This window comes from Artibeus jamaicensis, unplaced genomic scaffold, assembly GCF_021234435.1.
Source record: "Artibeus jamaicensis isolate MK-2021 breed Jamaican fruit bat unplaced genomic scaffold, CSHL_Jam_final contig_935, whole genome shotgun sequence".
In the NCBI taxonomy this organism is placed as follows: Eukaryota; Metazoa; Chordata; class Mammalia; order Chiroptera; family Phyllostomidae; genus Artibeus; species Artibeus jamaicensis.
The window spans coordinates 1,502,790-1,518,680 of record NW_026522016.1 but is presented as its reverse complement, the minus strand read 5'-3'; the positions used below and the strand labels follow the sequence as shown (position 1 = coordinate 1,518,680).

The following is a 15,891-nucleotide window of genomic DNA, read 5'->3' as shown; positions in this document are numbered from 1 at the left end:
TCCCATTTTGCACCTATTGTTACAGAGACATACTTCTCAAGAAAATGACATTTAGAGGTGTCATTTTTGCCTTTCTTCCTTTTCTGCTCTTTTTTTTTAATCACATATGTTGACATTTTTCTACCAAAATTCTTTCTGGGTGAAAATAAGAATTGAAAATTCTATTCAGAAATAGGTCAAACAACAATTGTTTCCTATTGGAACATTCTACTTTAATTCAACGCCTGTTTCCAAAATTTAGATCTCAGTGTTATTACTGACCTGTTTTTCATTTATTTCATTTTCTCTGTGAAAAATTTCACAAGTTTTTATTTTCTAAATATACTTCTTACTGAGTATAATTAAGTATTGCATCTTGCAAAATTCAGGGAATAAATGAATCTTCAGTAGTCACTGAAAAAATGTTGGCAGAAATAATAATTCAAGTATTGATGGGAATTTATTATGAAATAGGTCCAATTAGATTCAAAGTTACATTGAGAATCAAATTTTATATAGTAGCAATGTGATCAAAACATGTGTTTTAAATGGTTTATACTTTTGTAATTTAAAAAAGTGTATTGACACATGGACAAAAACTAGGGGGTTGGAAATGGGAGGGAGGTGGGGAGGGCTGGGGGGTTGGCTGGGGTGGAAGTAAAAGACAGAAAACTGTACTTGAACAACAATTAAATAAAAATTATTTTTAAAAAGTGTATGGTTATATGATAATTTCCTAGCACATAAGACAGCATCCTTTATAGAAATAAACAGATACACTTCTAATTTATATTCATAATCTTTTTTAATTTAGCTTCTGCTTAACTCATCCTAACAGTTTAGTTCATTAAGGCAGTAAAGGATTCTAGTACTAAAAAATTGACTTTGCTCAAGTAATAGTCCTTACCCAAAATTGAGTTTAATTTTCTAAAAATGAGAAATTTATACTTTGGCCTAGAAGAATCAGATACATCAGAAGTCTTTTCCCATAAAAAAAAATGAGATTCCATTGACAATTCTATGAAATGGAATTTCATAAAGCTGTCAATTGACTGGGTGTTGTTCTTTTAAAGATAGTCCCACAGCTGCACTGCCTCTTTGGAGTACTCGCATACTGCTCAGAATTGTAGTGTAACCGATAAAAGATTGCCCACCCCCAACCTGACAAGTATTTCTTGCAATTAAAACACTCCCTTGGTTCCCCTTATTTTTAGTATTAACATAAAAATCAATAATTTGCCCTATAAGGCTGGCATGGTTTGGTTTCTATTTCTTTTTCTTTGCTACATCAGTTTGCACGTCATACCCCTCCCATTCCGGGTTTCACACTACTCAGTCTATACCATCCCACCTTCAGTTACTTTCTTACCCTGTAGAAAATTTTCCAGTATTTGTTAAAATGACAGAATTCATTATTATTAATCCTAATGAGTATATATATTACTAGCAAGAAAATATTAATGGTTAAATTTTGGTTATACAATTATAAAGAAAGACTGCTAAATGCAGTTTAGTCCTTGTTATTTTTTTCAAAGATAGACTCGCTAGTAGTTACCAATCTATAATTAGAGACAAAGTTGTCCCCCAATTTTCTTGAAGTAGAATATCTATTACATTACAAAATTCACAGAGCCTTTTGGGAAGTATTTCACATTTACAATGAAGTGTTTGAACAAATTTTTACTAGTCTGTCAGTCTTGGGAGGCACCTACCGCTCTTTAAGTGGTCTCTGGAAGTTTTTAATGGTCGTTACCCAGGCAGTCATTTAAAGTCTAGCCTAACAATGATTATCTAACCATTTCTTTCTGTAAAATATCCTGTACAAAGAAGAAATCCTTGCATTCATTCTTTTTTTATTAAATCCTTACCCAAAAACATGCTTATTGATTTTAGAGAGGGGAAGGGAGGGAGACAGAGAGGGAGAGAAACATTGATTGATTGTCTTTCATTTGCTCCTCAACTGGGACCAAAACCACAACCTAGGGCACATGTTGCCCAAACAGGGAATTGAACCCACAAACTTTCAGTTTATGGGATGATGCCAAACCAACTGAGCCAGACCAGTCAAGGCCATATTAGCTTTTTTTTCTTTTTTTGTTATTCTTTTTTCTTTCTTTTCCTCTTTTTTTTTTAAGAAAAGCTTTTCTCTTAGGACAAGTTTGAAATAAATATTTGAACAAGCTTTTGGCCAATCCATTCAAGTTGCTTTAAGAGTAGTAACCTGAGCATTATGCTAAGTGAACATAACCCAGGTGGTGAAAGACAAAAACCATATGATCTCACCTGTAAGTGGAATCTAACCAACAAAACAAACAAGAGAACAAAATAGAACCGGAGACATGGAAATAATGAACAAACTGACAGTGATCAGAGGGGATGGGGGAGGTGGATAATGGGGGAAAGGAGGGTAAGGGTCGAGTCGAAGAACATGCATAAAGGACGTGTGGACAAGGGCAAGGAGTGGGGGAGAGGGGGAGAGAATGTGAAAGGTAGGGGGTGGGCAGGGCAGGGGAGAGTAATGGGGGGGAAATGGGGATGATCGTGATTGAACAATAAAAGAAGTTTTTAAAAACACTATTAAAACAAACAAAACGAGTACTAACTTGAGATGCGTAAAGAGCTAACATAAATAAAAATGTATGTTAGCGGTCAAATACTCTTGGATATACTAAGTACTGAAGCCAGCTTTTAGCATTGTGTGTGGTAACTCTTAAAAAACATTGGGATTTTAAAACCTGTGCTTACTGATTTCATTAAGATGTTGATCTTGATCAAATAAGGTGTGATTGTAAATTTCTAGTATGCTTCAAAGCATAAGAATTATAAATATCTATATGAATTACTAATCATTCTTTTCTGTATCCTCTTCCAAATCACTCTATTGTGCTAGTGGACATGAAGTTGAAGAGAAACTATTTTTTTCACTTTGCAGCCATGGAAAACAGTAGGTGCTCAATTACAATTCATTTAATAAAGTAATAGCTTACCCAGAAATCATAATATATCAATATTTAAGCAAAGATTAGGCTAATTTAATGCTAAATATTTAGATGCAACCACTGCATTTGCATGTATGTCTCATTTCAGCTATGTTTTCCTTTTTGGGAAAAATATTGTATTTTTAATGATTAATTCAACACTCACTGAGAACCTACGATTCAACTTGCAGGGTCAGGAGGTGGATAGGAAAAGGTTTCCTATGGAATTTGTGTAGTTTAGTTCTGTAGAAATATTGTAAAAGGAAGTTGATAATGAGCTTGTGTCAGAGGGGAAAACCAGTCCTTCCCAATATAACCTATGTTTTTTATACAAATATAATTATTCCCCATCAGCAAAAAGGAGTCCTCAATATTTAGAAATCTGTAAAGTTTAAGATTTGTTCTGAAATGTTTTCTTCCTGTGAAACAATTTCTAATTATCAAATTATGTGCAACATAATAATAGCATTTTGCAATTGCTACGAAATATTGTTAAACCCTGAATAATTAATTCCAACTTTAATTAACAACATAGAATTGAATAGAAAGAGTACAAAAAACCTTGTGATTATTACAAATACACTAATAAACATTTTTTAAGTTGTAACATGCAAATCTTTTACCTCTTGAAATAACAGTTTCTAACCCAGTTCCATTAATAAAAGCCCGCTTAATGGTTTGTGTTTTAATATCTGTCCAGTATAAACGTTCTTCAGATGCATCAAAGTCTATCACAGTAACATCATCAATATCAGGGACTGTAAAGGCCGTGATAAAGTTAAAATATGGATTATCAATATCCACTCCTCTGATTTCAGAACGCCTTGCATAAAGAAGAAATTTTTTCATTTCTAGAAAAGAAACAGAAATGTTTTTCTTTTGTAACTAGGCATGTTAAAGCAGTCTCAGAATTTTATAATATCCCTTGATGATTTAATAGCTTTTTAACAACACAACATTATAATCAAGATTTGATGAAAACATTAATGCAGAAATGCTTTATTTATTTTAAAAATAAATTTCTTAATAGGAACAAATGTAAAAGAGTTAAGTCATCATTTTTCTTTAGATATAAATGCCAAGAAACTATCAATAGCTGATTTGATTTTATAATTTCAAAAAAACTTGCTAAAATCCATGAACTTTTCAATTGTCAAACAACAATATTATTGCTCTCTACATAATTATGAAATTATTACATTGCAATAAGTGAATTTTGAAGAAATCTAGAACATTTTCTATACTATCATTAAATAAAAAAATTAAACAATACTTAAAAAAAATCTTGTTTAAGTTTTCCTCGTTAGTAGTGGGGTTCAAATAATGTTAAAGCATGCTTTGTTGTAAATTTTTGAAAATCTGTGGTAACTAACATTATGTGGCATTGTATCTTTCTACTTTCACAGGTACCTGTCTTCCACTGAATTTGTGAAGTATTAGTTGATTGAGTAGAGACAGGAGTCCAATATTCTTTTGTTGTTGGGTTATGACTGTTATTTGAGATGTGTTATAATTATATAAAATTACTTAAATGTACATATGCCTCAATTTCTGAATTAAAGTTTTGTGAGGGTACTCTTTCTGTCCTTAAAATTTCATGGCAGGTAAAACAAATACTTAAAATTAAAGTAAAACAAACAAGGGAAATCTCACAGTATGGCTTTCATGCATAAATTTCATTATCATTTTTAATTTTACATGCATAATTTAAATATTTTTACAAGCATTTAAAGTTAAATATTGTACTTTATTCCCCCTCCCCTTAAGTTAATAATCCCCTACAACATGCTGTTAGAGTGACTTTGGAAGAGCAGGAGGAGACCAAAGTTATGAAGTGCCTCTTGGTTATGCAGGTTACTTACATCATCATTTTCTGATAATGCATTTTCACTTACAATTTTCCCTGTTTTGTAGAGATAAATTCTGCTAACACACTAAATATGAAAGTTATAAGAAAACATGAATAAGGTAATAAGTAGCAAAGTGTGGTTTATCGCATATTTTAAGAATTTATCAGACACCTCAAATATAGATGACTCATCAGTAGTCTAGAAATAGACCATCTCAAATGCTTTTAAGGACATTAACAACCTCTTCTGCTTTACTTTGAGGAAAATGTTAATGTTAATGCAGTTTGAGAGAATTCAATTTGAATTTTCGATAAGAACTGCAAGAAACCTACCATAGCAGGTCTTCTTGTCTGAGGAGAGCTTCATCAAGTGGGGGCACGCACAGGCAGCACTCCTGCTGTGGTCGATCAGACACATGTGAGAGCAGGGGCCTCGGCCGGCGTTGGCTGCACAGGGATTGGGGGCTGGAGTCACAAAGGGAAATATTAATAGTGAGGAAGGAAGGATATCTTAGGGAACCTCTGAGGCTGACTGGTTTATTCCCTTCATGTTTCAAAGGGAAGTATTCTACACAGCACTCATTATCAAGGTGATTAATATGACAATTATAAACAATCTTACACAGTAATTACATCAATAAAAAACACTTTCCTTCTCAAAGGTAGCAAAGGTAACCCTTCAATTCCCTCTAAGATGAATGGAAGGCATCTTATTGCCTTAGAAGCAAAGGTTTTTAAAGGATTTAGTATGATAATAAACTAAAAATAATTATTAAATTTAGTGTATAACAAACTCAAACAGAGTATAATCCAGGCAGCAGGAGTTCCGATGGATGAAAATAACAGGGAGTTATTTTCCTAATCTGCCTGTAGGACTCCTTTCTTGCCCCAGCAAACTCTCCCTGTTAAAATTTTCCCTAGGAAAATGCTGTTACATACACATCCTTTCTTTAGACTGTTCCCTCCTTTTTTGAATCAGAGGCCAATGTGAAGAAATGTTTGTCTTTCTTTATTATTAAGACATCTGCTTCTTAATTTTTTAAATTTTCTGTATTAACTGATCCCACCTTTAAGTTTGAACCATATACAATACTTACTAAATTCTATTGTATAATTTATGATATATTCAAATTTAGAATGGGATATTAAAATTTGCAGTTCCACATTATTCTCTCTGTTTTTTGTATTTCTTGCCTATCATTGTTTTTTTAATAATATTTTAATCTTAATTGATCACTATTATCTTAAATCCTATTTTTATGGAGCTTATCTAGTAGACTAAAGACTTTAGAAGCAGGCTACTGAATAGAAGGGGTTATATATTCTGATCCCATTAGTTTAGTTTTCAGAGAATTACATCTTTCTAACTGGTGGACCTGTTGTTCAGAGTAGTTAATATCAGTCTTGTAGAGTTTTAAGGTGGAAAGAGTAAAAATCAAAGGGTTAGGGTTATAATAAAATTGTAAAGGATATAAGAAATTAACTAAATTTGATAAATATTCAATGTGGCTTTGCTAGTCTTTGGCATTTATCCTTCCTTCCAATATAACACAAATAACACATGCCTTTACATTGATTAAAGATGTAAATAAATAAAAGACAAATAGACACTCAGGTACATTTTTAATAACATCAACTAAGAGCAAAAACTGTTAGGAAAGATTGGAAGTTAAGATATAGATATAGTTTAGCTTCCACTACTCCTTGGAGTGCCATGTATTCTGTTTTCTTCTCTTTTAACTTTATCTATAGCAATTGGAGATCCTATGGAATTGATGGTTAGAGAAGCAAGGGAGCAGATATGAAGGCTACTGAGGAGGAAAGGTGTTGCAGGAGAGGAGGAAGAATGAAGGAAAGGCACTGTTGGTCAACTGACAGACACCTAGAGGCAGTGGTACCTAGCTGTGGTAGATAGAAAGAGAAAACTCAAAGTTTTCAACACTGGAAACAAAGAAGATTAGAAAGAAGAAAAACAAAAAGAATAAAGACAAGTAAAGGGAGTAGAGAGAAAAAGGAAGAATAGAATTTTTTTAACAATTACATATAATATTCCTCTCAAGGACATTAAAATCATAATCCAGTCCTGGCTGGAATGGCTTAGTAGAGTGAGTGCCAGCCTGCAAAGCAAAGGGTAACTGGTTGGATTCCCAGTCAGGGTACATGCCTGGGTTGCAGGCTAGTAGGAGACACATGAGAGGCACCACACATTGATGTTTCTCTCCCTCTCTTTCTCCTTCCCTTTCCCTCTAAAAAATAAAATTTTCACTGAAATAGAGAACAGGGGGACAGCGACCAGAGGGCAGAGGGGAGGGAATTTAAGGGGAAAAATGGGAGGGATTTAGAGGAACAAGTATAAAGGACACAGGGACAATAACTAAGGGGGGTGGAAATGGGAGGGAGGTGGGGTGCATGAGGGAGGGGTGGGCTGGGATGGGAGAAATAAACAGAAAACTGTACTTGAAAAATAACTAAATAAATTTTTTAAATAAATAAATTTTTAAAACATTTTAAAAATAAAAATAAAATAGATTAAAAAAATCATAATCCATGACAGCTCAATGATAGGTACTTGGATTTCACTTTGAACATGACTATTTTTTTAGCCTAGAATCATATTAGCTCTTCTCAACATCCTATGATTGTGATCAAATACTTTTTTTAAAATCAAAGATATTTAATTTATATATACTAAAGTAAAAACTACAATGATTTTATAGCCAATATTTATATCAGTGATAACACTGCAATGAAATATTCTCAATATTTTCTGCTTCACAGCATGAAAATTCCACAGACTTTTTACTTAAATTTTATCTCTTCTCATTCTGAAATAATGCTGTTAAATCTTTTTAAAGTTTATATCAAACTATGCATTTGAACAGATATCTGTTAAAATTAGCAGATTATGAACAGATTATCTTTTAAAGAATTGGGTCATTATACTTACATTCCACTATAAAACAGGGATTAGTGCTAACCCCTGCTTTATATTAGAATCACCCTTAAGCCACATTTGCTCCACTGACTATTTTTGTGAATAAAGTTTTATTGGAACATAACCATGCTCCAAAACTCCATAGAGAGTTTTATACTCTCATGGCTGCTCTCACACTATGATAGCAGAGTTGATCAATTTCAGAAGGGATGTTATAGCACACAAAGCCCTAAAATACTATTATATGAAAAATACTATTGCAAAATTCAATATCAACACAGAGGTTGTAAACTCCTGGAGGACCAGGACTACCCCATTGATTTGTATCCAGAAGGGGAAAGCTGACCAGTCAGTGGAATGTTACAAGCAATCTTAATAGGTGGAGTTCAAATAGAGTTCTGCCCACTGGAATCACTAATATTTTACAATATCTAAACTCAAGTTGACCAAAAAACTTCAGAGATACATTCAATATCACTACTTATATTTATGCATTAAATAAATATTTATGGAGGACCTATTTATTTCACCTACTTTGTAAAAAACTGGGACATAATAGAATAGTAGACAAGATAGTTATTTATATTTTTGACTTTTTTAAGTATATATTTATTGATTATGCTATTACAGTTCTCCTATTTTTTTCCTTCCCTTTTTTCCCCTCCCCCCAGCACTCCCCCACCCACCAACATTCCCCTCCACCTTAGTTCATGTCCATGGGTCCTACATATAAGTCCTTTGGCTTCTCCATTTTTTATACTATTCTTAACCTCCCTCTGTGTAATCAGTACCTACCATTTCTGCTTCTAATTCCCTGTACCTTTGCCCCATTCTCCCCCTCTCCCCCTCTTCCCCCTGATAATTTTCCATGTGATCTCCATTTTTCTGTTTTCTGTCCTTGTTCTAGTTCTTGCTTAGTTTGTTTTTTAGGTTCAGTTGTTGATAGTTGTGAGTTTGTTGTCATTTTACTCTTCATAGTTTAGATCTTTCTTTTTCTTAGATAAATCCCTTTAACATTTCATATAATAAGGGCTTCATGATGATGAACTCCTTGACCTTGAACTTGACCTTAGCTGGGAATTACTTTATCTACCCTTCCATTATAAAGGATAGCTTTGCTGGACAGCATAATCTTGGATGTAGGTCCTTGCCTTTCAAGACTTTGAATACTTCTATTCAGCCCCTTCTTGCCTGTAAGATTTCTTTTGAGACATCAGCTGATAGTCTTATGGGAACCCCTTTGTAGGTAACTGTCTCTTTTTTTCTTGCTGCTTTTAAGATTCTCTTCTTATCTTTAATCTTGGGTAATGTAATGTGCTTCCTTGGGTCCAACTTCTTTGGGACTGTCTGAGCTTCCTGAACTCCCTGGAAGTCTATTTCCTTTGTCAGATTAGGAAAATTCTCCTTCATTATTTTTCCAAATAAGTTGTTGGTTTTTTTTTTTTTTTTTTTTTTTTGCTATTTCTCCTTTCCTCTGGCACTCCTATGATTCAGATGTTTGAATGTTTAAATTTGTCCCAGAGATTGCTTAGCCTCTCCTCATTTTTTTTTTTTGAATTCTTGTTTCTTCATTCTGTTCCCATTGGATATTTATTTCTTCCTTTCATTTCAAATCATTGATTTGAGTTCCAGTTTCCTTTCCTTCACTGTTGGTTCCCTGTATATTTTTCTTTATTTCACTTTACATAGTCTTCCCTTTTTCCTTTGTTTTGTGACCATATTCAACCATTTCTGTGAGCATCCTGTGTTTTAAACTCTGTAGCTGAGAGGTTGGCTATCTCTTTGTCTCTAAGTTCTTTTTTGAGTCTTCATTCTACTGCTGTAGTCTATTCTCTCTAATTCTATGGTCATTGGCTAATTTAAGATTTCTGCATCTTTTGCTTTGATTGCTGCACTAACTTTCTAATTTCTTGATTTCCAATCTCCCCCATGTACAGTTATTGTTGTAAAACATAGATTTGATCATATGTGAGGAGAACACATACACGAAAAACAGAATTATCTTCTGGAATGTGGGCAACTTGTAGTGCAGTCTTCCTCCACTACGTGAGTGTTTTAGGAACCCATCTGATTCAGTGTACTAGCTGGCATTGTTGTGAGAGGCTGCATTCAAATTTAGGAAATTTTTTTGAAGGCTCTTTCAATGTGCTTGCCCATGTCATGGTGGGTTATTTATAAGCACACCTGTCCATACCACACTGTTTAGCAATTTTTGACAAAAATGGCATGACCCCTGGGCCCCACCCTCCCTATTCACTAAATCATACCCTGAGTGAATTTTATTTGTTTCCCTGAATGAAATAAGTCCTCAAAGAGAAATGTTTATCAATGTATGGCACAAAAAACAGTAGAATTTTCAACAAGGCATCAAAATAGACATGTTCAAAAACTGTTTTGAGCAGTGCAAAAAAATCTAGACAGGTAATGGAGACTAACTTAAAGGTGACTGAAGTTTAAACATGTACAAATAAGTACATTTTTTATAAATAAGTTAGGAGGATTTTTTGATCCCCCTGGTAGCTATGTAGCTTAAAAATCTTGTATAGCTTCCCATTGTCAACCTCCCAAAATCTCAATTTTTCTCTCCTACCATTTCCCCAGTATTCCTGCACACTAGCCAGAAGGGTCTACTTTCTGTTCTCATTCATCTTTTAGTTTATTTTATTTATTTTTAAATTTTATTTGTTTATTTTTAGAGAGAGGGGAAGGGAGTGATAGAAACATCAGTGTATGGTTGTCTCTTGCAAGTCCCCCACTGGGGACCTGGCCTGCAACCCAGTCATGTGACCCTGACTGGGAATTGAACCAGTGATCCTTTGGTTCACAGGCCAGTACTCAATCCACTGAGCCACACCAGCCAGAGTGATAGTTTACTTTTTATTCTGATTCACTCTGTTTATTTTTATTAAAGATGTCATCAGTGATTCAAAGTCATAAAATTTTAACTTCAAATTATCTTCCTCTCTTTACAATATTTAATCAATTGTCAAGTATTACTGGATTTTTCCTAAAATGTTTTTTTCTTTTGATTTTTAAATTCCTCCTCTTCTAAGATAAAAATTTATTTTTATTTATTTCATCATTATAATAAACCCTATAATCATGTCATTGGTACATTGTGGTACTTCCCAGAATATACTAATCTTTCTTTGCAAGATACAAGCCAAAGCAATAGTTAAACTGAATTATAATATGTGGTAAGAGGGTATAGGTAGATAGAGGAATGGATAGATAGATACATAGATACATAGATCTGGTTTAGTTGACAGGTAGTTAGATCTTGATATAGTAAACTATGGAAGTGAATAATTTAACTAACCTACAAATATTTAATGTTTACCTCCACCACAGTGAAACATGGTTTTAAGGCTATTTTTTCTCTTAAATGATCTTATTAATCATGAAAAATGTTGCTTGTAACAGAATATGTTAATAGCCCCATATGAAATCTTTCATTCTTCAAGCTTCATAAGTGATACATTGTCCCCTAAAGGAGCAATAATATGAGTAATATTCTTAGAATGTATAACTCTTGTTAAAAATAAATACATAAATGAATCAGCCAGTTTCTTACAAATATTGTCCAAAAAGTTTAGTTTTATTTAGAAACATTTTTTCCCGAAGCAATTGGAAGCAATTAAATCATCTCAATGTTAAAATTAGTTTTTGAGAAACAGCCTGAGATTCTCCTTACAGTGTCATGAAATGATAGGTGACTGAGACAGAAACCAATAGAAAGACTAAAGTTTCCAAAATGGAGTAATTTATTTTTGTATAACAATATGCTAGAAATGTGCTAAATGTTTTACAAGAATTATTTCTTTTTCCCTCTTACTGATCATTTGTGTTTATAAAAATAAATTGCTACCATTTTATGGAGAGTAAATATAACTTTGGAAAAGGAAAAATAATCTTACAACCACACACTATTAAGATAAGAATAATATTTTAGGTACCAGAGTATGAGCTCTAACCATTATACATACATACTGCCTCTCTAAATGAAGAATTCCCTTTACACTCATTCATTCATGTATTCATCATTAACAATTCCTGAATGCTTAAAAAATCAGGACTGGAGGATAGAACCTGCTTTAGAGTATAATTATATAAATATATTTAATCTAATTGTAACTGTGAAGAAACTTCTCATGTCTCATTCTCTTTATGCGTTTTGATTGGATAGTATGTTGACCAGTCATTATGGGTTTTAAGAACAAAATTAAAAGGGACAGCTCAATCTGTAAGCCTCTCTTTGAAAGTAAAATAAAATAGTTTCTGAAAAACAGTACTATTTTTAGTAATAAATATTTATGAAGTTCCCGTTAACTGAGTCATTTTCAGAGAAAGGGTGTTTTCAAGGAGAGAAAAACAGGTTGTAATAGGTGAAAATCTAATGGATAAAGTATCTGCAACAATCTATATTTAAAGTGACAATCCTATTCCAGAGTCATTTAGAGAAGAATCCAATCAAAGCAACCAAAGAAACAAACAAACAAACAAAAGCCAAGTGGTGGGACCTTACTGGATTCATGAAAAATTCAACTCCATTGGGTGTCAACTCACAAGTGAAGCTGTGATTAAGAAAACACCTTTGGCCTGAGAGAGGACACAGAGAGAATGGCCTACCTCCTGAACAGAAGGTGCACATACAAAAGAAGAAAGTTACTCTTCCTCAGTGTTTACAAATGGCTCCCCTTATAAGGTGAGGGGCTAATACTGGCCTGTGAATTACTTTTTTCAATGATGAAAACAACATAGAAAATAATATTTCATTACACATTAAAACTTCATGACATTCAAATGTCAATGTCCATAAATGAAATTTTTCTGGAACAGAGCTACATATGTTCATTTTCTGTATGACTGCTTTCACACTACAACAGAGGAGTGAAGAGCTGCAATGGAGACCATACGGCCCATAGATCCTAAAATACTGTCTAGCCTTTCTTGGGTTAAGTTTTCGAGGCAATTCCCTTAGACCATGACCATGGTCTCTATGTCACTCTTTGATTTTTGAAGCCAACTACAGAAACTAGAAAGCTAAAGCCATCTCATATTCTTTATTCTCTCTCCAACCTTTCCCACTCCATAAACCTCTATGACAAGTTTTAATTGATTTTGCCTGTAAGTATATCTCAACTATACTATTCTCGCTGTTTTTAGAACAATCTCCCAGATATTTGGATCAGGTACATGCTGATCAGTACTTACTAGTAAGGCTAATGAAGTAGCACCCTTACTAATTAGCCTCTTATTGGCATCCCCTCCTGCCACCTATCCCTTGCACAGATGGAGTTAAGTTTCTAATGTGTAAATCTGCTCTTTTCACTCCTTTGACAATTATTTTTAATGTTTTTCTCCTTCTAGTTGGGCAGCATGGTTCTTAAGACAGTGTTAGCATTTCCTGGGAATTTGTTAAAAATTCAAAACCTCAAGCCTATTGAATCAGAAGCTTTTGAGTGGAGCCTAGAAATCTGTGTTTTAATGAGCCCTCCAGGTAATTTTAATGCACGTTTAAGTTTGAGATCATTATAACCACACATACTAGAGGATAAAAATGGAAATTCCTTTGTAAGGGGATTACTTAAATCTCACCATGCTCTGATCTGTGCTCACTCTGGTTTCCCATTTATTCCCACTTTTCTTCTAACTTCTTCAATTTGCAAATGATAAAATAAGATAAATTAAGTTGACTCAAGTAAGGAGATAGTGATTGTAAAGAGGAAGTAATTAAACTAAGCTAAACTAAGTAATTAAACTAAGCTAAACAAACTAAGTTTGTTTCTAGGACCACACCCTCATAACTTTAAAACTGTATTTACTATTATGCTTACATTCAAATTCATCTGTAATAACAATGATTTTATTCATCCTGGTCATTAATTTTAGTCTGTTCTAGTTTCCAAGAAAGAATGTTTGTCCTATGTGCATGTGTAAAATTCGACTCTCTACAGCCTTCTAGTGACATAGCAATTCCAAGGCAATTTTCAATGAACACGAACCCAATTTCTTCTGCGTGTAGAGCAGATGGTTAAAGCAAGAGCATCATGAGATCAGACACTGGGCAATCATCCCCTTTCTGTTAGACCTTGAACAGATTACTTAACCTTTCTCTGCCTCAGGTTCTTTACCTGTAAAACTATATTGCTAATAATCTTCCTCATGGGGTTGTAATGAGGATTAGCTAGTGTCAGGTGTTATTATTATTATTATTATAAACATTAATAGTGTTATTATGAATGATTGAATAATTTAGCTAGACTATAGTTTATAGAATAAATAAATGGTACCCCATTACTCAAATATTTTATGATCTAGTTGGGTGCCCAAAATAGAGTTAGGAAAAAATAAATAACCATAAAAGCCTAAGTGTTGATCTTCACTGTGGAGAAGGTAAAAACTGAATTGTGTAAACATTTATAATTGGTATGTGGTTTTGAATTAAGAAATCTCTTAGAAGAAGAATTTTTTTCTGCAAACCTGTGTATATATTAAGAGTAATAGCTGTAAAACACTAGTAAAATATAAGTACATACCTTCTGTATTATTACAAAGTCATGATCATGAAATCATTTTTATTTCATGCTTAATTATGAGAGCCCAAATCACATTCTCCAAACAAAAAAACTCACATACAGCTCAGCAAGGTTTTATCATAAAAGTTTGTTGTTGTTGCTGCTGTTTTTAATATACTTAACATTAATTCAATTAATAACTGTATTTAGCGAAAACATATTTAGATTAGCCAGGCTCATAAATGTAAATTATTTATTTTCATTTTAAAGAAAGAATTACAATTTTGGTGTTTTTGCTCATTATAAAAATAGCAATTACATATATATATATATATATTCATTTATTTATTTATATAACTTCTCTGTGGTAAGAAAACAGCATTCTCTTATGTATTTTTAAAGTAGGAGTCCATAAGTATCAATTACATGCAATAAGTTGCCAATACACAATAGATACAGAGAATTTAGGTTAAAGTACCCAGTTCCATTAATGGGACAGGGTGATTATATAGATCTCCAAGAGCATATGGGGGGGATACATGTGATTATCTAATCATTGTGAAAGTAGCACATTTATGTGAAACTGTAGTTCCAAACTTCCTAAAATTTTGTATTCAAATTTCTATCTTCAGTTTCTATAGTGGCTGTCACAGTAAAAGTACTGTACTACTCTGTGTCTTTCTACTTAGACTTTCTAGTTTTACCTTTTTGGAGATGTCATATGCTTAAAACGACCTGCTTCTTCTGCAGCTCTTTTCTCCTCCATCTCACCTTTACTTCAGTGTAACTACATGCTTAACACATAATCCCCATGTGTGACTCCTATAATTAGAAATATATGATGTCCACCCCCAGTTCCACCCCTATCGGCAACACAGCACAGCGTTTAAACATACTGGCCAAACTTAAGGCTTCTGTGGAGACCAGGTGATAAGAGGTGGAGCTGGGCATTGAAATGGTAGCTCTAGCCTCCCTTCTGCTTCAACTGGAGCACCTACAATTATTATTAGTCCTAGACTAAATCCAACATATTGGGTTGTATTTCTGTCTTTAAATACAGGGTTGGATTTAATTTACTAACATTAGATTTCAAATTCGGCACCAACAGCTCTATATTAGTTGCAATTATTGTCTTACGAGTTTCTATCCCTATTTTATTATGAATGATGGCAGAACTGTGGCAAAACTGGGGCTACACTTTGTGTGTGTGCATATTTCCTAAATCATGTATTTAAATATAGGCATTCAATATTTTTGTTTTAATAGTAATATGAGTGCAAAAACAGACACATGGGTAAATGGAACAGGATGGAGAACTCAGAAATAAACATACAAAATCAAATAATTTATGACAGAAAAAAAACAATGATATACAGCGGGGAAAGAACAGTCCCTTCGGTAAGTGATGTTGGATAACCTGGACAGACAGATAAAAAAGAATGAAACTGGAGCACCATTTTACACCATACATAACAATGAACTAAAAATGGATTACAGACTTGAATGTGAGTTGTTAAACAATAAAGCCAGAAGAAAATGTAGGTGGTAGGCTCCTTGACATCTGTCTTAGTGATGATCACTTGGATTTGACATCAAAAGCAAAGGCATCAAAGGGAAAACAACAAAAGTTAC

The 15,891-nt window shown here is 33.4% G+C and overlaps 1 protein-coding gene across 1 annotated transcript in view; it reads right to left on the bottom strand.

The window, feature by feature from the left end:
- The window catches only part of LRP1B (LDL receptor related protein 1B), a 1,762,610-nt gene that overhangs the window by 557,746 nt on the left and 1,188,973 nt on the right, over positions 1 to 15,891 (bottom strand). Inside the window, exons 29-30 of the mRNA XM_053655128.1 lie at positions 5,140 to 5,271; positions 3,581 to 3,808 (exon numbers count right to left, since the gene is read on the bottom strand). Coding sequence (XP_053511103.1) covers positions 3,581 to 3,808; positions 5,140 to 5,271 — 360 coding nt within the window. The remainder of the gene's footprint in view (positions 1 to 3,580; positions 3,809 to 5,139; positions 5,272 to 15,891) is intronic.